The following is a 26,294-nucleotide window of genomic DNA, read 5'->3' on the forward strand; positions in this document are numbered from 1 at the left end:
GTTTAACAGTGTTAATACATCCAAGAGGCTAAAAAAATTCAGATTTTGTGCAGTTTAAAATATAGAAGAGTAGCATTTATGGTGGCTACATGCAGATGAGATTTTTTTTTTCAAAAGTGCTGGGAAAAAATACAAGCCATTTTAAGGAGCTACCCTGTACAACAGAGTAAGATACTGTATTTAGATCAAAAGTGACTCAATAGAGCTGTATTTTCTACTATATATTGCCCTCCAATCATACTAAAATATGACTTCAGTGATTTCAGAGGTAGTACTCTTGTGCTGCATCTACACAGCAACATTTTGAAATAACTAGCATTATTTTGAAATAATATAGTCTGTCTACACAGTTGGCAGTGTGTAAGGTTGAAATACTGTGAAGTTGGAGGACTTCTTACTCCTACTCCTGTAACCCTCATTTTGAGGAGTAAGGATAGTTGGAGGAAGAAATAAGTGCTGTGTAGACAGCACCAAAACTCTAAGCTATTTTGAAATAAGCTATGCAATTGAGCTATGTCAGTTGCATAATTATTTCGAATTTAGTCCTGCTATGTAGATGCGCCCTTGAGCACAAATGACTTCTATAGAAAACCAGTGGCAAGGTAACTGGTACTTTATTTAGAACTTGAGGAGGAGTGGGATATCCTACTGTGACTGTCGTAAGCATTGCTGTGGTAAAACGAGAATTCTAATGTGTCAAGTCGACTAAGACCAAAACACAAGATTCTTTGATAAAAGTAACATGCAAACATGCTCTGGAAATTTCCACTACATGCATCTGACTAAGTGGGTCTTTGCCCATGAAAGCTTATGCTCCAACACTTCAGTTATAGTCTATAAGGTGCCACAGGACTCCTCGCCTCTTATGCAAACTACGTATAACAGATGAGAGCTTTATTTATTTTACAGCACTTTAGGCTGTCACTGCAATTGACCAGTTTAAAAAAAAAATGAAATTCCTCAAACATTAGCAGCAATTCATGTAAGAAACCTCATAAACTGATAAGCTGATGTCCCTTAACTGATGGTAATACTTTATGCTTCATGTGGCTTTTGTGTAGTATTTTTGAAATGGTAATTCTCTGCTTTATAGTGCATTATCCCCATTTTAGGTAATTTTAGAGGAAATGGGGAGACAGATGAAATTACCACTTTAGAGAAGTCTGATTGCAAATCCTTTCTGCATTAAACTATCATTATATTGATACTGATCACCTATCATTATGGTGATGATATACATCTAGGAGACCATGTTGTGCTTGGATCCAGCTAGCTGTTTTTTATAAAGGAGTAATATCCCATTCAAATATGAAGACTGGGTAAGTAGTTCATAGAAGCCATGTTTTGATGCATTGTATTAACTACTGCACCATGATCCCCTTCTGAAAAAATGCTAAAACCCCAGCAGGAGGATAAATCCACCAGAAGCCCCATTTGTCCAGGGAGAAGAGGAACAAGAGCCTGTGCTTTCCCATCCCAGGGATTGGGGTCCAAAGATAAAGGGCTTTTGGTGAGAAGTGTAGGCCGGACTTGTTTTGCATAAAAATCCCTTGTTTTCAGTTACCTATCTTTCAGTTGCCAGAGAACTAGACTTACACATGTAACTTCTTAAAGCTATATTTGTTTAATGATCACATTAAAAAATCATGTGTTTGCTGCCTTTCTTGGGAGGCTGCACAGTTAGTATGCCTTGTTCAGTCAAAAGCACATTAAAAGCATCTGAATAGGAAGGTAGGCCTATTAGGACTCAAAGAATTAGCTGCAGTATTTAATGTGTCAAAATGAGTAGTTGTGAAGACTATTTTGTGGGTTTTAAATGGAGTAGAATACTTATTAGCTAAAGGAATTATCATAGCAGGGGTAGGCAAGAGGTTGCCCGTGGGCTGGATCAGGCCCAATCAAGCCACCAGGACTCATTGGCAGAGAACAACCCATGCTTTAAAAAGCCAGCTGCTCTCTGTGCTAGATGGCTGGGGAAGGAGACTTCTTATGCTGTTCCTACTGCCAAGCAAATTCTCAGTATTTGGCCAAAAGAAGCGGAGATTTTTGCTGGGTGCAGAGGCAGTGTGGGAAACCGTCTCCCTCCCTGCTTTACCTCCTCATGATTGCAGCAGGCAGTCTGCCTCAGGTTTCTGCAGGTAAGCACCTCCCAGACGGAGCCTGCCTCTGGCACTTCCCCTCCCCTCTGACTACCTGCCCCGGGACAGCACCCAATCTGTGTCCCTTTTCCCTCTTCTCCCAGATCATGACTTCCGGACCCTGCACCCCTCCCCTCCTACACCATTCCCACAGGCCAGAATTCTATTCTGCACTCATCCCCCTTCTCTGACCCTGCACCCAATTCCCCTTCTTCAGGTCACCACCCAAACTTTCTGCACTCTTCACAGCTCCCTACTAGAGCCCCTACCCCCAGCCCAAATCCTCTCCTGCACCCATAACCCTTACTGGACTGTGGGCTCCAAGCTCCTGCTCCCGATGGGCCCAAACTCCATCCCTGACTGCTCATCACCTCCACAGCAGTGCAGCTGTTGGCCATTTGCCAAATCTTGGAGTACTGCCCCTTTAAAAATTATTGCCCACCCCTGCTCTATAGTGACACTGAACAGTGGCTCAGCTAAGCGGTTGTAGTGTGGCAATCTGATGGTAAAACTGGATAGCTCGTAAGCTAGGGGTGAGCAAAAATTTGCCAGGAGCCAACATCACAAATTTTGATATGTGACTATGGGCCAGCTCCAAGACCTCCTGCAGGGGCGGGGCTATAGTGAAAGTCTGAGAGGTGTACACTTTGACAGAGTATGGGAGCTGGCTAAATTTCTGTGAGAAGCGATGTTCTGTCTACGGGAAATTCATCCTGTTCTGTTGTCTGCCTCCCTACCCACTTTTGGAATCCTCGGAGTCAAATGCTTCAGATTGGAGCAGCTCTGGTGACTGTGTTGCCATCTACAACCCCTGTGCTGTAGCGATGGAGTACGGGGGCAAGGGAACAACCTGACTTCAGTACTCCTCCCAGAACTAGCAGAAAAATCCTGGGAGCAGCTCTGCTGCAGGACAGAGCAGGGAGGGGGGGGGGGGGTGGAGAGGTAGGTGAACACCAGCAGGCTCTGCTAATCAGCTGATGAGGTCCAGAGAAATGCTTGGGCCAGATCCAGCCCCTGGGCCTGCCCACCCCTGCCCTAAGCAGACCTGTAGTCAGTCATCTTAAGAACTTATACAGAAGTCTGTGGATCAGTATGGTTCTGGATTTTCTAGGGCATGATAATAAAGTGCTTGTTTCCCTGCCTCCCACCCCATTCCTTTATTCAAATACACCTTGCCATGCACTCTTACACTTGGCTGTGTGAGACACACTCACATGCTTTTCCCATTGGTTGCCATCAGGCAGGTGTTCAACACAGAGCTGAATTCCAGGCTATGCACTTCCTGCCACTCTTTTGTTGCTTCCTGGTCTGGAAGAGGGAGTAGAAGATAGTAACTAAGAGTGAGAAGCGGTCTCCAACCTTTTTACATCCAAGATCACTTTTTAAATGTCAGAGCAAGCTGGGATGTCTCTCATCCCTTTGAGGCCCCACCCTCTCCAAGCCCTTCCACAGACTAACTGTTGCTAATGGAAACCTTCACTGTTAATTACATTTTGCTAGCACTGCAGCTGGGGAGAATGGTTTAGTTTAAATTATTAAATAGATTAAGCATTTAACAGATTATTTTTTTCATGTTAGTTGATCAAATTCCATTTTAAATAAAGTAAAATATTGTTACGTCCAAGACAAAAGGTTTCAATTTTTGTTTTAATGGTTGGGTGGGAATCTTTTTTGGGTTGGGGGCCACTGACCCACAGAAAAATCAGTTGGGGACCACACAAGTGAGAAGCAAAAAACCCCTCCCAAACCCCCAACCCTCACTGATGTGGCCCCCCTCAACTGAGACACCTCATTCCTCTGGCACTACAGCCCCCAAAGGGAAGGGGCAGTGAAGGCTGAGGTTCAAGGCTTCCCATAGGTCAGATTTACTTTTCTGGGGTGCTGGAGTTAGTGGATTTTGTGGACTCCCCTTAGGCTCTGAGGTGCGAATGAAAGTGAGGGGCTCAATGTGTGGGATAGGGTTGCCAGCGAGAGGGATACGGAGGCAGGATCTAGGTAGGAGGGCGGCTGCAGGGTCGGAAAGGGAGTTTAGCGGCAGGAGGGTTTGGGGCAGAAAGAAGTAAGAGGGTGAGAATGCAGCCAAATAGCTAGTTGGGGAAGGAGGCAAAAAAAGTGGGGAGTAAAGGAAAGTGCAGCTTCTGCAAAGTACAAAATGTATATCTCCCTCCCCCTCCCCCCGTCCAGCCCTTCCCTCTGCTCCAGCCTCCCCTCAGGCCCATGATTCACCCCAGCCTGATCCCCTGCATTGCTCCATGCCGTTCAGTGCAATTCCTACCCCTTCCCCTCCTTTGCCCCCAGCACTCACAGGCAGGACAGTAGCCCTGGGGCAAGGAGGGGAAGGGGGCAGAGTCTCTTCCCTGCCTGGCCCAGCCCCTTGCCTGCTAACCTAGGCTCTGGGGCTGGGGCAGGCAGAGCCCAGGGTTGCCTTCAGCCATGCCAGGCACAGCAGGATGCTAGGAAAGGTGGCTCTCCGACCCTGCACAGAGCCTGCAGGGAGCAGCATGGGGTAGCCCTAGTGAGCCAAGTGCCCCTCTGATCCAGCCCAGCTGGAGCACAGCGCAGCCTCTGTGGGCTGAATGCCATGGCCTGCTGGATTGGAGCGATCAACCAGTCAATCATGATCGACCAGTTGGTGACCACTGGAGTCGGTCTCTCTTAAGGAGAAGGCCAGCTACAGGAACCAAAATGCTGGCCTTGTTACCTGGGGAACACTCTAGAAAAATTAATTCAGATTAATGCAACTTTAGTCCACAGCTGTCCTTAAACCCTAGCAGGCAGACATTGTGGCTTAATATAGTTTAACTAATCCATCTTAAAATTCACATTTTCAGCTACTTCAGATTATTTTTTCAGCGTATTCACAGATGCCCTCGCTGTAGACCAAATAATGTTCTTGCCAGAATTATAGAAGTTAGCAAATTCCAAAAGTTTCATGCAGGGTCACTGGCTACTGCTCTGTAGATTCTCAATATGCTCACACGGACTAACTCCCACTGTTATTTAATACTGAAATACTAGGTTGTGGACATTGCCTAGGTTAGCTGAAGTGAACAAAGAGTTTATCACAACACATAGGCTCTATCTTGCACGTTTCATAACTTTAACATGCTTAGGTTAAATGTGGACTAAACCCCATACCAGCATTCAAATGACAAACTAAAAGTTCTTGTCTAAAGAATTTTGCACAATATTGGTTAATTCTGCAAAACAAACTTCCATTATAGAAATAATTACATCCCACCATGGCCTTAATGCATCCCACAAATTGTGCAACCTTAGAGAAAGTGGCTGTTGGAACAGATATTCCACATTATAGGGAGCTGGAGAAGCTGGCTGCTAGGTGTTTCACTCTCCCTGCCCCCCACTACAGTTAAGTCCAGACTTCCTCTTGTTACAAGTTGTATTAGCTGCATAATCCCATCAACCTCTAAATTTAGAACAAGAATCATTCTTGGATTATCACTCTGCCTCTTCTGCATGAGACACCTTTCCCAAGCAATTGCCACCTTTGCTATAGGGATATAAAATCCTGTTTAGTTAACTGGTTATAAACATTAAGTTTAACCAGTTAACTGATTAAATGGGGGGTGGGTGGGGAAGCAGACAGCCCAGCCCTGCCGCAGCTGGGTTGAAGCAGTCCCCACCAGTTAACCATGACCAGTAAGCATCACTCATTCAGGTTGATGCTTACTGCTTAACCATTCATATCCTACTTTCCTAATGCCTGAAAAATGCTTCTTTGACATCCAGGTTAAAACAACTGCAAGGATAGAAGCTTTATTATTAGAGCCCTACAAATTAGGGATGTTAGCGAGTAGTTGACTGAAGTATTGACTACTCCCCCTCCCCCACACACACACACCCGCCCTTGCTGTCTTGGAGGGAAACAGGAGCTGGTGCTGGGGGGAGCTGGCTTAAAAGTTCTGAGGCGGGGGGAGAGGGGCCAAGGCTCACTGAGGGCAAAGGCTGCTCTGGCCGCAGCCCCTGTCCATGAGGGTCCCAACGGGGAGCTAGGCCCCTCCATGGCCAGGGGCAACTGCCGCCATGCAGCCCCTGTTTGCAGTGGACCAGGCTGAACAATGAAACATGGGCTGCTGGACTGAGCATGAGTCAGGACCAGCTCGTGCTGGTCTCGGAAGCTGCCCCTCTGCATTTAAATGTAGTAAGATCCCAGAGGCTCTTACTACATTTAAAATGCAGAGCCGCAGAGGGGGTGGCTCCTGGAGTCCGCACAAGCCAGGACTACTTAGTCCCTGCTCGAGACAGCTCCTGGAGTCACCTTCACTGAGGCTCTATAGAGCGCTCCTTATCAACTAATTGTGTAGTTAGCTAATAGTGTGTATCAGATAACCACAATTTAACATCCCTTCTGCAGATCCATGGAGAGTCTTTTGCTGATTGTGGATCAGTTGCAAAATCTGGTATCGGCACAGGGCTCTATATATTCTTTCCACACTAACAGGGCAGACAAAGTCCCTCCTCCCGGTAGCTCAGTCAGTTTGTTTTGGGCAGTTACAATATGCAATGGCATAAAAGCCACTGTACTCTGCAAAACAAGTGGCATTTTGTAGAGAAGTCAGATTACAGCACTCCTCATGAGCACACCTTACACTGTGAGAGTACCTTACACTGTCTTTAGGGATAGGTGGTTCAGTCAAACGCATATCTTAAAGATAATTTTAAGAATGTCCACACTCAGAGCATGTGTTTTAAAAAGCAGAATGAACTACACAACTGCTGCTCTAACAAACTGGTAGGTAATACCACACACATAGCTACATTTCTGAGAAACAAGTAAATGCTTCGTCATCTGCTAGAAGTTTATTAGCTTTGATGGGATGCAGAGCATGTTGCAGTAAGCCACCTCTACTCACAGATATGGATAACCCTGCTATAGTCCTTTTCCAAGGGGAAAAAAACAGCACAGTTGTGCCTATTTGTATTTGGCTAGTCAGGTGCACCTGTGTGGTTCCACAAGGACCTTAGGCCCGAACTTCATTAGCATATTCCGCCCAGAAAGGTCACCACTTTAGGGTCTTGAGATTTTAACTAGTTAGCCCTCAACTAGAACCTGATCTGCATTTGAGTGCACTGCTCATTTAACAAAGAGCTGTGGCACTGTCGGAATGCTGCTGCCACAAACAACTTCACCGTCTCTCCTGGTGCCCCCTCATGCTGGAAAAATGATAAACTAGGACCCTGCACAATCCCCTCTGATGATGGTCCCTGGACCAAATTCTTCCCTGTGTCATCTCAGGCAGGATGAGCCACCACCTCTCCAGTAGGAGTGTTTAACCCTGCCAACAATATCTCATAAGAACATAAGAACGGCCGTACTGGGTCAGACCAAAGGTCCATCTAGCCCAGTATCCTGTCTACCGACAGTGGCCAGCACCAGGTGCCCCAGAGAGGGTGGACCGAAGACAATGATCAAGCGATTTGTCTCCTGCCATCCCTCTCCAGCCTCTGACAAACAGAGGCCAAGGACACCATTTTATCCCCTGGCTAATAGCCTTTTATGGACCTAACCTCCATGAATTTATCCAGCTTCTCTTTTAACTCTGTTATAGTCCTAGCCTTCACAGCCTCCTCTGGCAAGGAGTTCCACAGGTTGACTACACGCTGTGTGAAGAACTTTCTTTTATTAGTTTTAAACCTGCTCACTAGTATTAAAAGGCAACTCTCAGATCTAGAGGTTTAAAAATAAGTGGCCACCTACTTTTAGTCAGATATTACAGAACCATCACCAAGCCTAAAGCTTAGTTTGTGCCTTATTTGTGTCTAAAGCAGCAGTTCTCAAACCCCCTTGGAAGGGAGTCACGAGGGCTGGCTTAGACTGCTGGGCCTGAGGTGACAGGGCTCCAATTGCAGGCCCCCTACCTGGGACTGAAGCCCTTTAGCTTTGGCGCCCTGCTCAGAGTGTTGGGACAGTGGGAGGAGGGGGGAGGGAGGGTCAGGCTTGAGACCCCCTTCCCAGGGTTGTGAAGTAATTTTGTTGTCAGAAGAGGGTGGCAATGCAATGAAGATTGAGAATGCCTGGTCTAAAGCTGTGCTGGAAGGTCAAGAAGCCGAGGTCGCATGCTAAGCAAGCCACAGCTGCTTCACTAAAACCAACTCGGAGTCAAGAGCAGGTGAGTAACAAGAACTGAATTAACTGCATAAAGGCCTAAAATTCCCATAGTTACATTTGTCATTTAAAAAAAAATCAAACACCGAGATGATGCTTTGCGAAGAACTTGCCTTTTGTTCGTTGCCATACTGAGAGGTGAGTGGCATCTGCCTCAAACACACTCCCAAAAGACATGTTAGAATGTCAGATTGTCTGGATCGTCACATTCTGTTGGATTTCGTTTATGGAAGGCGGCTGGTGGTACATAGGTTAACTCACAAAGTTGGAGGGAATGGTAAGTCGGTTGCACTCTGGTTTCTTGTGTAATGGATTTGAGTTGAGAATGAAGTGCTCTGAAAGACAGGGTGATATATAAACAAATGCAGATGATTATGCAAATGCCTTTAAAAAGGAAGGAAACTTTAAGGTATCACTTTTTTAAAAAGAGGGGATTTTTCCTCTCAAATTTGATTTCCAACAGGTTTGTTCCCAATGAAAAGTGGCCTCGGTTTCCGCAAACTAAACCAAACCTGGCAGTTCCACTCCACACTGCATTACAAGAGCATGCACTGTGATACGTGTTTCCTCTGACTCCACTAAGCTTGTTGCATCTGATACCATGGAATTAAGAGGCTCAGCCTCCACTCTACTTATGGTACCAACAAGAGAACAGACCGGAGGTCCAGGATTTTGGTTAATTTGTTTTCCATGCATCAGAAGGCATTCCCAAGGTAAGTGCAACGGAGCAGTGTGTACAGCGAATAACGACTGTGGATGAGTGCTCCAGCTACCGTGGGCTACTGTGCATGAAATGGGGAGCACTGCACCTCCATTTTTCTAGATGGACTGACATGCTGTTAAGGCAAGCAGAGTTAGAGGTGGGGCAAAGGGCCAATCCTTCCCTGTACTTTGTACTGGTAAGCTTAAGTGGCTCCTCCATGCTCAGAAAGCCAACATTGCAGATTCTTCCCTCCCTCTCTGCCCTGCCAATCGAACTCTGCCCATCCATTGTGTGGGGAGCCTGGCGCTATGGATTCCACTTGGCAGCACGTCTCCTAGAAGTTAGGTGTCATAACAGTTGGGTTAAATCCTCTTTACAAATCCCACCCATTAGGTTTCCCTGGCAGTTTGCTAGTAACATTTGTGTGTATTCTGAGAAACTCAGTTCCTCCTTCTGGGCCACCAAGGGCTCAAAACGCTGCAGAGAAAGCAGGTTCTGCACATTGGGAAGGAAGTTCTACCACCATCTCTCACACTCAGACTGGGGCAGATTCAAGGGGTGGGGGAGGGGGGGAGAGAGAGTGGAAAAATCAAACACACACAGGTTCTCTTTAGGGAAGAGCCGAGGGGGATGAAAGGATCCATGAGAAGATCAGAAAGCTTCCCAAGCAAATATGCCACTAGTAGCTTTGTAAATGTAGTGCATTTTCCCTACCCAAAAGCATGGTTAGAAGAGGGGAAAGCAGGGTAACTGCCCACATCCCCATGGATGATGTAAAGATGGAATTCTCAGATGGCAGAATGCTAACCAATCATGATTTAAATACAGAGACCAATCATGCCCCCTCCACTATTCTTCCCCACCCCCACACACACTTCAAGTTAGTGAGACCCTTGGAGTCATCCTCTAGAGCAGGGGTTCCCAAACTTTTGGACACAGGGACCAGTAAATCCATTCACGAACTTCTGGAGGACCGGTAATGTTCAATTACATATTTGCATATTCATTAATCAAATGATGAATATTCAAATAAGGTGTTTCTGGTCCTCCCAAAACCCCCAGTGCCAGCTTTAGCAAAGCTTTTGCTATGGTCACCCACAATATTCTTGCCAGCAAGTTAAGGAATATGGATTGGATAAATGGACTGTAAGACAGACAGAGAGCTGGTTAGACCAGGGTTCCCCAAACTTTTTACTTTAGTTGGAACCCTTTTTTCCAATACTGCTTTTTGCAACCCAAAAATATAAACACATAAAAAACAAACTGAGAAAATACCAGACATATAACAACTTAGGTACGTTGTATTATTACTAGATGTATCCGTTTGTAGTTTCGAACTGCCTGGCTGGTAAATGTGCTCAGGCTGCGTGAGTGTGTCTACCAGCCAGGCAGTTCGCAACTACTCGAGGGGTGTGTGTGTGTGGGGGGGGACAATAGAATCCCCGGGCCAGACTAACTCATGCTTTGTGCTTTGCGGGGGGAGGGGGGAGCAGGGGCAGCGTCCCAAGATCTACATATGGCCAGGTCAGTCCCACTCCCCGCAGGCTGATTCATTCCTCTTCCCTGCTCCCCCCCCCCCCCCGCCCCCGCTGCACCTCTGGCCAGCCCCACTTCCCCCAAACCCCTCCTGGGCAGCCAGCCCCCCCCCCCCACCCGCTTCTCCTCCCAATCTCCCTTGGCCAGCCCCTCTGCCCGCATCCAGCCCTCCTTCCAGCAGCCACTTCTTCCCCTCTCCCCCCCCCCATCTTCCCGGGCCAGCTCCCTGCCCCCAACCTCGCACCCCCGGCAGCCCTGCTTCCACCGGCCCCCCAATCTCCCCAGCCTGCCCCGATTCCCCCGTCCAGTGCTACTTCTGGTGGCCTGCTCTCCCCTCCTCCTCACTCCAGAATCCCCTGGCACCTGCACCTTCCCTTAGCCCTGCACCCTCCTGGTGCCTCCCCCTTCCCTTACTGCCCCTGCCCCCTTTGCCTTCTCTTTCCGATACCCACTCCCTCAGCACTCTCTGCCCCATCCCCTCCTGCCCCTCTGTGCCCTCACACATGACTTGCTCCATCCCTACTTCTCTCATCCCCACCCCTTCTTTCACGCCTTCTCCCAGCACCTCCTCCTCCAGCCCCCAATGCCCTTCCCCTCTCCTCTCCCAGCATCACCCTGCCCCCCCCTCCCACTGACACCTCCCCTCCTGCCCTTTCCCTCCTTGTCTGCACTTGGCCCCCTGCCATTTGTCTCTCTCTCCTGGCCCTTGGTGCCTTCCCCTCCCAAGCCCCTTCACCTTCCACTCCTCCCCCTCCGCGCAAGCCCGCCCGCCGCCCCTGCCGCCGCCGCCCAAGCCCCTTCCCTACCTTCTGCCTTCCACATTGCGGGGCTGGAGGCCGCCAGAGCCAGCATGGCCCCGTCACGTGCCTCTGAAGACTTTTAAGATTCCGAGCCGTGACGTCACGTCATGCTCGGGCATCCGCCCCGCCCATGTGCAACGCCGCACATGGGCAGCACCAGGCGGTGAGGAGGAGCCGCGCACGGCGGGGGCGCACGGGGGGCCTGGCACAGCGGATCCGCGTCTGGCAGAGCCGGGGGGGAGACCCAGCTCCACATGTCGGTGGAGCAGGGCCCCTGGCTCTGTAACTCGCCGGCACTTCCAGGTTCAGGGGCGCGGGGCCCGAATCGGCCTAAGGCTGGCCCTCCCGCAATCACCAGGCATGCTAAGGCCCGGTATTTTTTTTTTCCCATGGCCCAGTATCATGCTGTGGCCCATAGTTTGGGAAACGCTGCTCTAGAGCCCTTTAAAAAGCCCCTGAAATCAATGAAGGTGTGTACCTGCGCTCTGACTTTGCTGTCTGCCTTTGTGTCAGTTCTTCTGCAATTTCGTCATCTTTTATCAGGCTCAAATGAGAAGCCACCTGACTGTCAAGCTAAACAACAACGAAATTACTTAGTCACTTGTGACCGTAACTGTAGCTGTACCAGTGCTAATACAAATTTGAGCATATATTTTTCATCCAGAAAGTGGCAGATATATAGCAAAAACTCTGGATCAAAATCCACAGAAGGCTAATGGGCATTGCACATGGTGACACTTGTGTGGAGGACTTGGACTTCTTAAACCTTTATAGAATAGAGAATGACAAATGAAAAAGGAAAAACCCTGTGTTTGCAGGCCTGATCGCTATGAAGGGAAATCACTGATCCCTACCCCACCAAGATGAGCAAGTTTGATGTGAGTCAGCGTGACACAAATGCATAGTACAGTAAAACTCCATTAGTCCGGCATCCAATGCTCCGGGACTCCTGATGGTCCGGCACCATCAGGAACCCGGAAGTGCTGGGGCAGCCGGACAGGCTTCCCACATTCAGCTGCTGCTGAAACTGACCAGCAGCTGAATCGGGGAAGCCGGGAGCAGAGCAGCTGGGGTGCTGCCGGGTTGGTCTCTTAGCACTGCCCCGAGGGGCTGCGGGACCAACCCGGCAGCACCCCAGCTGCTCTTGGGAACCCTTGGGGCAGAGCAGCTAGAGTGCTGCCGGGTTGGTCCCGCAGCGCCAAAGGACGGCGCTGCAGGACCAACCCGGCAGGACCCCAGCTGCTCTGCCCTAGGGGTCCCCGATTCAGCCGCTGCTGAAACAGATCAGCGGCTGATTCCAGGAAGCCCGGGGCAGGTGCTTCCTGGAATCAGCCGCTGATCTGTTTCAGCAGCGGCTGAATCTGGGACCCCTGGGGCAGAGCAGCTGGGGTCCTGCTGGGTTGGTGCTGTAGCGACTAACCCAGCAGCACCCCAGCTGCTCTATTGCAGGCATCCCCGATTCAGCTGCTGCTGAAACTGACCAGCAGCAGCTGAATCAGGGATGCCTGGGGCAGAGCCGGACTATTGTAAGGGGGGGGCTATGAGGGGTCTGGGGTGGCATCCCCTCCCACCCTACTCCAGACCCCTCATAACCCCCCCCTTGTGATAGTCCGGCATATCTGATAATCCGGCACCCCCTGGGTCCTAAAGGTGCCGGATTACCGTAAGTTTACTGTACCATGCAACCATTTTTACAGTCTGTTCTAGGAGCGGGAAAAAAGCCAGTATTTAAGGAGGGATCTCTTTTCTACTGATCATTGTGTTTAAGTTGCTTTACTGACGTGTGTCACGAAGCTCTTTCCAATCCTAGCGCTGCACTTTTAGTGCAGTTATTCATAACCTGTGAATAATAAGCCCCTGTGTAGTATGCATTAGTCTTCAGAGAAATGGAATTTCTCTCTCCCCATTCCCCCAAGTATTTATATTGACTGACTTTGTTATTAAAAGCATTCCCACCTCTGTGCTGCTTTCCTTATCTTCCCTCCCTGTGGCACAGCTTGCTTTTACTGCTGACACCTGCCTAGCACGCATAGTTGGAGTAATGTGGCCATCTAGATTAGAGCCTCGCTTCCACGATGTGTTATCCTTGATGTTCCATAGATCTTTTTGGCCAAATGTACCTAACGGAATATAAAAACAATAAGGGATGAGGACATGGTCAAGACTCCTGACTCATCATCTACAGTACAGCTTCCATCATTGCTATCCTCCTAGAAATGTCATTGATTTTGAGACCTTGAGGGACAATAAGATCATCCAGGCTGACCTGTAGAATACAGAGCCAATTTCACTTCTTTTACCCTGTCACGTGTGTTAACTGAAGTATATCTTCAAGAATGGGATCCAGTTTTGATTTGAAGACAAACAATGGTAAATCTATCACCTAATTTGGTAGTTTGTTCCAACGGTTAATCAACTTGCCATTAAAAATCTGTCTTAAGTTGCAGCACTGGCAAATTACATATCTGACTCTGAGAACTCTTACGGTATGTCTAAACTAAATGGCTCCATCGATGGAGCCATGTAGATTAGGCTGATCGGCAGAGGGAAATGAAGCCGCGATTTAAATAATCGCGGCTTCATTTAAATTTAAATGGCTGCTGTGCTGAGCTGACAAACAGCTGATCAGCTGTTTGTTGGCTCAGCGCGCTAGTCTGGACGCTCCCGCGCCGACCTGAAAGCCCTTTATTGACCTCCCCGTTATGCCTCATAGGATGAGGTTTACTGGGGAGGTCGATAAAGGGCTTTCATGTCGACAGGGGAGTGTCCAGACTGCGCGATCTGCCGACAAACAGCTGATGGGCAGAGCAGGGCAGCCATTTAAATTTAAATGAAGCTGCGATTATTTAAATCGCAGCTTCATTTCCTTTTGCCGAACAAACAAATCTACATGGTTCCGTCAACGGAGCCATGTAGTCTAGACGTACCCTTACAGGCGAAAAGGGAGGGAGATATCATAACACTCTGCTTTTCTGACTACTGGCCCTCAGTGGGCAAAGGCCGAGCCACTTAATGAACAGGGGCGGTGCTCTGACTCCTCTCCTCAAGCAAGATTCTTGTTGCTTTCCTACAAACATGATCCTGTGCAGCACTGTCTTGTCCAGAAGATGGTTTTCGGCAGCTTTCCCAGGTCCTGCACTTTGGGGGTGTCCCATAGCAGCCACCCCAACCGGCCTATGGACAGGATGGGTCCCCATGTTGGCCCAGGGCAGCGTGAGGCATTACCTCAGAGATTTGGTGTGGAGCAGCAGGAGGAGTCAGGCCCATCCCCTGCACTCACTGTGGTGGCAGGAGCCACAGGAAGCAGAATGACCCAGCAGCCTGTTCCACTCAGCCACCCATCTCCCAGCCAGGGTGCTTTCCTTCCTGCCTCCGTGGGGAGTGCTGATGGGGGAGCAACCCCTGATGCCACCCTGCCCCAGATGCTGTGGTAACACCCCAGATCCTGTTTCTTAGGGGAGAGGGGATCAGGGAAGGACTGCAATGAAAGTAGGCAGGGGCAAGGACTAGGGAAAGCGGGGAAGGTTGCCCCAGGCCCTGAACCCTTCTAGTGCCAGGCCTGATGCTGTAAATGATTCTAGGTCAAAGAAACTGGTTTGATCCTCATTAGCAACCAACCCACCATATTGTGAACTTCTTCCATCTTATTCTTCACTTACCTATGTATTCCCCTTCTAGGCTCCATAGCCTCACTGTGCAGTCCAAGGATGAGGTGAGAAGCAGCTGGTTTTCACTCACCAGGGTGACACTGCTCCATTGGAAGAAAAAAGGAGATATTGACATTGTCGTACTAAGGGCTTGTCTGTGCAATACAGCAATGCAGGCTTCATGGCAGGGGAGGAGGGTGAGTCCGTGTCAGCAACTAATCCACGTGGATCCTGCTGGTGCAGGCTCCAGGTAGTGCACACTAACATTATGCGGTTTCAGACAGGTGCTGTGTTTAAAGCACACTAAAGAACTTTTAGTTCACTATTAGCAGGGTCTACATGGACCAGTTAGAAGGCAATACATTAATGCCCTTTAGAAATCACACCAGAGGTAGGGTCCACAGGCTGGATACGGCCTGCCAAGCCATTTGATCCGGCCCTCAGCCACCCTGCCATACCCCCACCCCGCTGTTCCCCCAAACCAATCAGGGCCTGGGGGTGGAGGAGCACATGAAATCTCCTCCCCCCATCCAGGGGCTGGCCACACCTAGAGGGAACAGCTCCTTTCTGCCCAAAGCACCACCACTTTGGGGAATGACCTGTGACCAAGGCCAAAATTTGTGAAGTGCCCCCCCTGTAAAAAGTATTGCCCACCCCTGAATCACACCCATGAACCATGTATTGCTTCACTGTGTAGTCTATCCATAAAAGGAAAAAGTCCTCAGGAAGTTGGGAACCATTTCAACTGGGTTAACCAGAAACAGACATCACAGAATAAATTGCAAGGGACGCCATGTCTGTCACTTCTTCTCAGAATGGATATGGGCTACTTTTGTTGCTACACTTCAAAAGCGAAAGTGTCCCGTGAAACCCAGGGTCAGCTGGGGACTCCAGCTGATCCAGGGCTCCACATGGCACTGCCACTTTGAAACGCTGCCTACAGCCTGACGTCAGGCTCCCTGCGGCGTTTCAAAGCGGCAGTGCCACATGGAGCCCGGGGTCAGCGGGGGGTCCCAAGCTGATCCTGAACTCCACACGGCACTGCCACTTTGAAGTGTCACAGGGAGCCTGATGTCAGGCTCCTTGCAGTGTTTCAAAGTGGCAGCACTGCACGGAGCCCCAGGATCAACTGGGGGGTCCCCAGCTGGTCCCAAGCTGCACACGGTGTTTCAAAGCAGCAGCACCGCAAGGAGCCTGGGGTCTGGCCCCAGGCTTCAAGTGGTGCTGCCTCTTTGAAGTACCCCTCCTCCTCTCCACTGCCTCTTTCTGATAAAGACAGCAAAAGGGGGGAAGCACTTTGTCGACTAGCATGTCGACTATCTGATAAGCATTTGCACTAGTCCTTCACATCCCTACTGTTAATGTCTTTGCCTACTCCTGTTTTCCTTTCTCCTCAGATTTACTTTAAAACGTGTCCTTATGGTATCCTTAAGTGTATGTACTGAGAGATGGTATTACAGTAGCTCTTTGCATTTTATTGGCACAATACAGAGCGTGAAATTGATTCTTCTTTAGGCTACATCTATACTACAGCCACAGGGGTGACTGGCAGCTTGCACCCATTTTAGCTGTACTCTAGCCAGAGTGCTAAGAATGGGAGCAAAGGCAGCAGTGTGGCTAGATGGGCATTTGCAGCTTTCAACAGAGCCTGCAACACTGCATCATCACTGCTATTTTTAATTGAGTTAATTATAGTACACTAGCATGGATGTGTCTACATGGGCGATAACTCACATTCCCAGCTGCAGTGTAGAAGCAGCCCCTTAAGCACCCTCAGTTGCCACTCTTATATGCTCTCTCTCAACCCTCTTCCTGAACCGCTTTCCTTTGCTCTACCCCCAGACCTTAAAAAGGGTTGCAGCTAAAGTGGACTCCCAAATATTCAATGAGTTTGAAATAACAGATTCTTCCACGTGCTTCCAAAATGACTATGAATGGCAGCAAACTAGCAGCCAGAGCAAAACAGACACTATAGCAAAATTTAAAAAACAATGCACTGAAATTATCCTCCAGCTGGCACATTTTAGCCTCTCACATTAGCCACTCTGACCTGTTCTACTGAGACTGCAGGAGTCAACTAAAAGCAGAAAATAATTCCAGGTTAAAGTTGGGCAAAATAAAAATATTAAAAGCTTTAACTCTATCCAGATGAATCCCCGCAGCCCGGGTCCTGCTGGGCGCGCGCCTGGGCCATGCGGGCAAACATGTCTGTGTTCCGGTGCCGGGAGCGGGTGTCGTGCAGGGCTTCCTCCTCCTGCCACAGGTCCATGAGGGCTTCCAGCTCCTCCGATGAGCAGGATGGGGCCCATCTTTTTCTGGCCCAGGGGGCCTCCTGTGCTGGGGGTGAGGGTGCCTGATCCCCCTCTGGAGCTGCCATCGTGCTCTGGGGTGGCTGTTGAGGATGGCAGGGGCCATGTGGCAAACCTCTGGCCAGAGGTCCAAGAAGGGCTCCTGCTTCGTGACCTTAGCAGCCTGTGTCTGCTTTAAGAGGGCTCGGGTTACCAGGAAGTCCGGGAGCTGACGGCGGCTAAGGAGTCTCCAAGCGGCCACTAGGGCTTTTTTCCGTTTAGCCTGCTTTTCTGCAAAACGTCTTAGCTGCCTGTCTACACTGGCCCTCTTGCGCAAAATCATTTTCACAAGAGGGCTTTTTCCTGAATGGGACTCATAGACTCATAGACTTTAAGGTCAGAAGGGACCATTATGATCATCTAGTCTGACCCCCTGCACAGTGCAGGCCACAGAATCTCGCCCACCCCTCTTAGAATAATCCTCTCACCTATGTCTCAGATATTGAAGCCTTCAAATACTTTGAAGGCCCCAACATGCAGAGAGTCCTTCAGCTGTGACCTGTGCCCAATGCTACAGAGGAAGGCGAAAAACCTCCAGGGAGTGTCAAAGCATTTGCGCAAGAAGCACTGATTTCGGACAGAAGAACGTCAGTGCTCTTGCACAAAATCAAGTGGCCAGTGTAGACAATCTTGCCAGTGTAGATGCACCCCAGGTGTTTCTGGTTGGCTCATTAAGCAAGCCTGCTCCAGGCAGCCCCACCCCCTTCTCTCACAGCCTCCTACCCTGAGGCTTTCCATACAGCATAGAGAGCAACCCTCCTGGCAGACAGTCCTCAACAGAGTGACTCTCAGCCAAAAGGATGTCTTGCCATCATGCATGGGAATTACAGTGGATGAGTGAAGAGAGCAAAGAACAGAGAAGTGTCTATCACCTACACTTGGCTGTACTAGCACAGTCCCCAATATACGCATATTTATAAAGTGTTTTTTCCATCTTTAAAGCTCTCAGAAATGTCTGCAACCCAACACCCATCACATCACAACTGAAATCAGTCCCCTTTGGGAACAGTCACGCTGTGACTATGCCCAACAACTCACTCCCCAGTGCACTGCATGAGGAATGTAGCTTGGCAGAATGGAATTGCTTAACTAGAAATGGGCCAGAACACAGGCTGACATCTCTAACCTTGTGAAGAGTGCATCAGATAGTCAATAACCCCAAAGAGGCAGCAGCTTGGTTTTATGTTCCCTGTGATACACCCTCCCCCATGCTTTATGAAATTGGCTTATGAATATAAATATGCATAACTTGAAAACGCTTTGGACAAAATTCCTCATGTAACCTCTCAATTGTAATGTAACAATCTGCTGGATCTACATATTTTATTTTGGGGCATGTAACATTCTTGAATGTACAGTTAGAAATACGTAGTATGAGAGTGTTTATGGCTTTAAATGGGCTAATGAGCACCTGAAATGGTGCTCTGGAAGCCTTAACAACTTGTAAGCTGCTTTGTTTGTCCTTTAAGTCTAAGCAGTGGTTGGTCCTAGGAAGACGTGTGTCCATATCACCTTGTTCTGGGATACCAGTTTGACCAGGTAATTTTCCATGGAAGGCAGGATGTAGAACAAAAGATTCCCACACACGGAAAAGTCTATTTAAACAATGGGAAGCTATGAGTCCCTTTGTCTTTGCCTAGCATGACACACCCAAAAGGAAAACTGAGGACCCAGGTCTGGTGAAAAGAGTCTTTGCCTGAAGATTATGGCTAAGACAAGGACAGCCTTTTAGGGTAAGAGTTAGGGATGTTAAGTAGCAATTAGCTAATCAAGTAGTGATGAAATTTCCATCAACTACTCAATTAATCGATAAGAGGAGGGTGCTCACTACCTCCACTGTGGCTCTGCAATTTAACTCTAGTAGGAGTTGGGTGCGTAGACAGCAGAGCCACAGTGGGGTTAGGTCCTGGGGCCAGTGAGAGCCAGAACTAAGCAGTTCCAGCTCGTACTGACTCTGGGACCTCTGCGGCTCTGCATTTTAAATGTAGTAAGAGCCCACTGGACTTTTACTACATTTAAAATGCAGAGCTGCAGCAGGGTTAGCTCCAAAGGGTGCTACAAGCCGGGACTTTTAAGACAGTGCTTTTAACCCAGTTCCACGCCCTCCCCCCGCTCCCCCCCCCCCCCGGCACAACTCCTGCTTCTTCCCCCACTTGCTGCCTCTGATACAAAAGCAGCAAGGGGGGGAAGTGAGTAGTGACTCGACTACCCAATAAGCCTATGCTTTCAGATAGTCGACTACTCGAGTAGTTGCTTACATCTCTAGTAAGAGTAAGTTTGCAATAAGCTTTAGTGTATTAGAACTAGTTATGCACTTTTTTAAATTTGCAATTTACTATGAGCTGCTGTTTTCAATTGCAACCACATAAATCCTGCTGTTTGTAGTTAATAAAAACACTTTTGTTTACTATCAAGCCCAGTGCAAATCATTGTTACCTGAGGGGAACAATCAGTATGAATGTCCTCCTTTCATTGATAAAGGGAGTTTTCTTGCATGAGCTTTCATTGTGTAAAACTCTTACAGAGACAGATTTTTTGGGGTTTGGATTCCTTGGGGATCTGATTTCCTGGGTGCTGTGCCCTAGAACTGCATTCTCCCAGAGCTGAAGTGATTCAGTGTCTCCGTTGCTCTTTGGGGGAGGGGGAGTTGGTTACCCCAGCAAGACTGGAGGTGAGGAATCCCGGAGAGCAAGAAGGCGAGTGTCAGTGGCATAATCAGTGAACCAGGGAACAGTCCCAAGGGGTGGTCTGTGAGCTCACCCGTCACATTCCCTATGAAAAATTATGATGTAAGGATATATCTCTAGGTGGAAGATTATATGGCATCTCTAATAGGTAAAGAATAGACTATGAAGTTTATTTTACCTTGTAGCACTGCAGCTGTGAGCTCTCCAACTCTGCAGCACTTGACAAAGGGATGGAGGGAAAAATAAGATGCAAATCGGTTATGAAGATATCGGTAACATGCAACCGAGCTTTGTGGCACTGTGATTGAAGGGGGAGGAGAAAGTGGTGCTCACAAGCTGGCGGTTTCTCCTCTGGTCCCTGAAGGGCATATATTGTGATGTTCCAAATATAGATGTAACCCAGCTGGTCAGCTGCACACAGAAGGCAATCATCATCACTGACAGCTATGTCACTGATTGCAGACCTCTTCTTGGACTGTAAATGAAAGAGGAAAGATGCAGCAGTGAATACAATCCTCGCAGGTGCCTGGCAGCACAAAGCAATTTTTGGTAGTGGTAAGCCAAGGTCTTCATTCATAATTCAGCTACACAAATATGATGCTGGCAAGCCGTGTAAGACAAGGGCAGCAAATATTCCCCAAGATATACAATGGAAACAGGTGATAGGCTAACTAGCAATGAGACACAGAAAGGAGCAGCTGGATTAGCTGTATTTACAGGCAAAAAGGAGGAGCTTGCGTATTTCTTTGTGTCAGAGGGCAGGACTGCATGGCAAGTGAGGATGTGACTGGAGCACGGGGAGGTATACCTCTGCTTGCTTTAATCAATCAAACTAGCACAAGCAACAACAGACGACATGGCAGGGCCTTCCACATTAGTTGCTAGCCCACATGCCAGGTAACCCGGGTACACAGTCAGGTCATTAGCCATGCTGAAATAACTGACTACCACATCTCCACTATTGTTATTAATTCATACTAGCCAGCATAAAGCTAACACAGGTATGCTCATCTTTGCTACATTTACAACCTTCCCATGCAGTGCAGACATACACTGAAGGGCTGTGTCTAGACTGCATCCCTTTTCCGTAAAAGGGATGCAAATTAGACACATCGCAATTGCAAATGAAGCGAGGATTTAAATCCCCTCGCTTCATTTGCATAAACATGGCTGCTGCTTTTTTCCGGCTCAGAGCTTTGCCGGAAAAAAGCGCCAGTCTAGACGCAGATCTTTCGGAAAATAAAGCCTTTTCCGAAAGATCCCTTATTCCTCTTAAAATAAGGAATAAGGGATCTTTCGGAAAAGGCTTTATTTTCCGAAAGATCCGCATCTAGACTGGCGCTTTTTTCCGGCAAAGCTCCGAGCTGGAAAAAAGCGGCAGCCATGTTTATGCAAATGAAGCGGGGGGGATTTAAATCCCCGCTTCATTTGCAATTGCGATGTGTCTAATTTGCATCCCTTTTATGGAAAAGGGATGCAGTCTAGACACAGCCAAGGGGTTCTGTGAGTTTTTGAGAAATGATGCACTAAGATACAGCTTTAAGGGGAAGACCCCATGTGCCTGTTGGACAGCATTGCCAATACTTAGTATTTGTGGAGCATTTGCGTCTTTAGAATGTTCTACATACCACTAACCCTCATGTTACTCTGTCAGGTGGTATTATCCCCGTTTCACAGCTCTTACAGCTAAGACAGAGAGACTTGCCCAAGGCCAAGAGGAAGTTTATGTCATAATGATTGTAATTTAGCAGTTCTTGGTGCTCAAACCAAACTAAAACTCCTGAGAGCCTTATTCCTCTAGCATATATAGTTCCTATGTAAAATGTATACTAGAATCTACCAGGGCTGTTTCTGGATATTTCAAACTCCTGATCCGAGAGCACGGTGGGATTAGCACCAAGTGATTATAATTATAAGTTTACCACATCCCTGTACAGCTTGGTGGGCTGTAACATCTGAATTTAAGAGAAAGGGAAAACTCCTGACAATCTAAATTCCTTGATATGTTTAGATGCTTCTGGAAAACCCTTTCCTCCACTAGGCATGTAATCCTGTGCTTTAAAACTATTTAGCTGTATTACTTTTTCAAAATAACAGTATATGAATATAAAATATGAATTAAGACTATTAGGTTTTTAAATTTGTCAATAATGTAGGTTGCTTGTTTGCTTTACATTTAAAAATAGAGACTCTCCTCTAATTATTGGGTATTTAAAAGAACAAAGTATGAATATGACACAGAATGATTCTCTACAGCAGCTTGATAAATAGGAAGAGTTCAGGTGAGGGAAGCATAAACCCTTTAAATACTTAGCAATTCTATAGTATATTTTCAACCAAAGAGCTCATTGGTTTTCATATATTAATCTAATTTGATCATAGATCAGGGGTGAGCAATAATTTTCAAATGGGGGGCCACGCCAAGATTTTGGTAAGTGGTCATGGGCTGCACTTTTATGAAGGGGATTTGGGGTCAGGGATGAAGGCTGGGTGCAGAAGGGAGCTTGGGGCAGGGGACTGTGGTGCAGGAGTGGGTGTGGGGTCTGAGAGGGAGTTTGGTTGAAAAAGGAATTGTGATCTGAGGCAGGAGAATGGGGTGAAGGTTTAGGAGGGGGTATGGGTACAGGAGAGGACTCTGGCCTAGGGGAGGTGTGTAAGAGTGGGTGCAGAATCTAGGAGGAAATTGTGACCTGGAAGAGGTAGGAAGAGAGGTACTGAAGTTTTGGGTGGTGGCCTGGGGCAGATTGTTGGGGGAGGGAGGTAATGGGGGCCAGAACCAAGCTCTGGCTGTGAGGCCTTTACCTAGGTCGTTCCCAGCCAGCAACCCTACAGGAACATGAGGCTGCTTGTCTGGGGCAGTCCCAAGCTGCTCCATGTGGCTCTGCTCTGGGTGGGAGGATGGGAGAAAGGAGGAGGCTTCATATGATGCCCCTGACCCCAGCAAAATTTCTCAGTTTCTATTGGCCAGAAACTGGCCAGTGGGAGTTGAGAAATTTTGCTGGGGGCAGGGGCAGTGCACAAAGTCTCCTCCCTCCCTTCCCAGCATCCAGAGCAGAGAGCAGCCAGTCTTTAAAGCAGCTGTAGCTGCTCTGTATTAAGGGTCCTGGCGAGGTGGCTGTGGGCTGGATCCAGCAGCTTGGTGGGCCAGATTCAGCCCGCTGGTCACATCTTGCCACCCTTGGCATAAATAGACAAGGGAGATTCAATGAGATCAATTCACCCACCAATAATATATTCCAGCACTATCTACTATATATTTGAGTGAGCTTGTGTCTTTCTGTGTGTCCATTCATCCATCTGTGAGTCCAATTATTCAAGAAATCCTTAGAGCTAGAACCACCAAATTTGGTATGCAGCTTCCTCTTATCATACAGTAAGGTAAAGGTTTGGTTGTGCCAGGACAATGGGATGTGCATAGAATGTGATTTTTTTTTAAATTAAAGGGAAAGGGAGGGCTATGATAGCAGGGACAGTTTGGGCTTGTCTAGACCACACAGAAGATTCGAAAGAGGATATGCAAATTCCACAGGAATTTGCATATCTTCTTTCGATCTCACTTTCGAAAGCGGAGCTTTCAAAAGTGAAAGTAATTGGGATGCACTTTTTTTTTGGCAACCCCCCTTTTTCCAAAAGCCGTGTAAACCTCATTTTTTGGGGCTGCCCTGACTACTTACGCTTTCGAAAGCAGAGCTTTCAAAACTTCTGTGTAGTCTAGACATAGCCTCATACTCCCAAATGACTAGAGTGCAGGGGGGCAGCAAGTGCCCCGGGTTGGCCCTGGGGAGCAGATGGCAGCTGTATAGTGCAGCCTCCACTACCTTAGGCCAGCCCTGGTGAGCAGCTGGTGGCCACCCCTATCCCCTAACTCTAACTACTGAATCCCTGAAAGACCTGAGCAACACTGGGTAAATCTTCTAGTACAAGAATAAATGCTTAGTAGCAAAAGAACACAAATGCATATGAGATAAAATTCATTACAAGATTTGCCATTTGTGATAGCTGCTTAAATAAGGGCGCATAAAAGACTATAAATAATTTCTCAGCTAAATCTCCATCTTAAACTTCTATAGTCTACAAATACCAATTTGGTCTCTCCTTTAAAAATACAGGTTAAAATTACTGATCCTTCTTGTGTCCAACATAAACATTCCTTTCATCAATCAAAAACAATATTATCATCAAAAGTACCCAGTAATTTTTGTGAAAATAGGTAATCAGCACTTACTCCAACAAAATAAGCAAATAGCTTCCCTTCTCCAAATATATTCCAAAACGTAATATAACCTGAAACACCAGAGAACATAAGAAAACATATCAACCAATTATATAGGAAACTAGTTTCCTAATACTTTTAATTGTAAAATTAAAAACAATAATGACAAAAAAGTTGTAAACCACCAGATTTCTCTCATAAATACATAACTCTAGGGCATGGTGGATTCCATACCTGTCCTCAATGGATAAACTGTGAAAAACACACACACACACACACACACACACACACACACACTTATCTAAGACCAAATAAAACAAACAAATCAAACCTACTAACTTTCTTACTGCATAGAGGCCCATATATATCTTAACTTCCTTTCCCCAACCCTGTACTTGCCCTTTACCTTATTCCAATACCTATCATAGTATTATAGGTAACTTGGAGTTCCTTGAATCAGCGTACTAAGGATTTTACCAAGAAGACTGATGGGGTACATCTAGACTACAGGCTTTTTTCGACAGAGGCTTTGTTGACAGATACTGTCGACAAAGCCGCTGTCGAAAAAGAGTGTCTAGACTGCATTACGCGGACTGAAAAATTGATCCGCTTTGTTGAAAAAGAGCATCCAGACTGCCAGACACTGTCGACAAAAGAAGGCACCTGGAAGTGCTTCTGGCAGGTCACAGGGGGAGCCTTAAATTCCAGGTGCTGCTGCATGCTCTTTGCAGAGATGCGTGCTTAAAGGGATCCTCCTGGACAGCCGTTGTTCTGCTCCTGCTTCTGGCTTGCCTACCTCCCTCCTAGAGGGAAAGCAAAGTTGCTGCAGTTCTTGCTTTGGTTGCCCTGCTTCCTCGGACACCACAGCAGTTTATTTTCAGGTTTGTTTTTGTGCTTTGCACTGTGTTTTTGGCCATGGAGCCTGAGCAGCCCCTGGGCAGGCGACGGCCCAACACCGTGATGCTGGAAGTTCTGCTGCATCTTCATGAAAGCATCATGACGTTTGTGGCAGAGCTGGATTCAGAGCCCAGCTTTGAGCCCCTCACTCAGGCTGCAGCCCCACTGCCCTTGCCCCTGAACTTATTCCTGGAGAGGCGAGTTTGGAGGCTGGGCACAAATTCTGACTGGTGAGAGCGGCTTGTAATGGAGCAGTGGGACGACGCCCGGTGGCTCCGAAAATTCCGGATGCGGAAGTCCACCTTCCAGGAGCTCTGTGCCTAGCTTGCTCCTGCCCTGCAATGCCAGGACACCCACTTGTGGCCTGCCATTTCCCTGGAGAAGCACGTTGCTATTGCTCTGTGGAAGCTGGGCCACTCCTGACAGCTACTGCTCCATGAGACATAAGTTTGGCGTGGGGAGGTCTATTGTTAGGGCCGTCTTGATGGAGGTAAGTCACTCTCGGGGGACAGTCCATGGGGGCGGAGAGGCGGATAAGGGGGACAGTCAGGACCGGGCACAGGGAATGGGGTGGGAGTGGTAGAAGCCTGGCCTCACCCTGTGGTGGTACAGAGGGTATGGGGGGGCTTATCTGAGGGGGGGGGCTCTTGGGGTCTGGGAGGGGAGGGGTGGCGGAGCACTTCTCATCAGCTCACGCAACTCCTCTAATGTCCTGTTATGTGTGTTTGTATATGTCCCTTTCTGCAGGTGGTGACGGCCATCAACTCAGAGCTGCTTCACAGAACTGTCTGCCTTGGAGACCATCTTGGCTGGATTTGCAGGGCTGGGTTTTCCGAACTGCGGTGGAGCACTCGACAGGACTTACCTCCCAATCTGTACACCACCCTATCGAGCAGCACAGTATATTAATAGAAAGGACTACTTTTCCATGGTGCTGCAGGCCCTGGTCGACCACTGGGGACAATTCACAGACATTTGTGTCGGGCCTTCCTCCCTGCTTGGGGGACACGGGCTGATGTGGAGGGCACATGATGCCCGCATATTCCGGAACTCCTACTTGTACCACAGGCTGTAGCATTCTTTCCGGAGAGAAACTATGCAGTCAGGGATGTGCAGATGCCTACATGCATCGTGGCCGACGTGGCATACCCCCTTATGCCCTGGCTCATGACGTCATTCACGGGACACCTGGATGCGA

At 48.1% G+C, this 26,294-nt stretch overlaps 1 protein-coding gene across 1 annotated transcript in view; it reads right to left on the bottom strand.

Annotated features, from left to right (window-relative positions):
- Positions 1 to 4,272: 4,272 nt before the first annotated feature.
- The window catches only part of LOC102462772 (cilia- and flagella-associated protein 337-like), a 74,621-nt gene continuing 52,599 nt past the window's right edge, over positions 4,273 to 26,294 (bottom strand). The window contains exons 24-30 of the mRNA XM_075929869.1: positions 24,212 to 24,270; positions 20,320 to 20,461; positions 20,165 to 20,204; positions 14,964 to 15,052; positions 13,261 to 13,424; positions 11,783 to 11,877; positions 4,273 to 8,600 (exon numbers count right to left, since the gene is read on the bottom strand). Of these exons, the coding sequence (XP_075785984.1) occupies positions 8,444 to 8,600; positions 11,783 to 11,877; positions 13,261 to 13,424; positions 14,964 to 15,052; positions 20,165 to 20,204; positions 20,320 to 20,461; positions 24,212 to 24,270 (746 nt within the window). The 3' untranslated portion in view covers positions 4,273 to 8,443. The remainder of the gene's footprint in view (positions 8,601 to 11,782; positions 11,878 to 13,260; positions 13,425 to 14,963; positions 15,053 to 20,164; positions 20,205 to 20,319; positions 20,462 to 24,211; positions 24,271 to 26,294) is intronic.

This window comes from Pelodiscus sinensis, chromosome 5 (assembly GCF_049634645.1).
Source record: "Pelodiscus sinensis isolate JC-2024 chromosome 5, ASM4963464v1, whole genome shotgun sequence".
Taxonomy (NCBI): Eukaryota; Metazoa; Chordata; order Testudines; family Trionychidae; genus Pelodiscus; species Pelodiscus sinensis.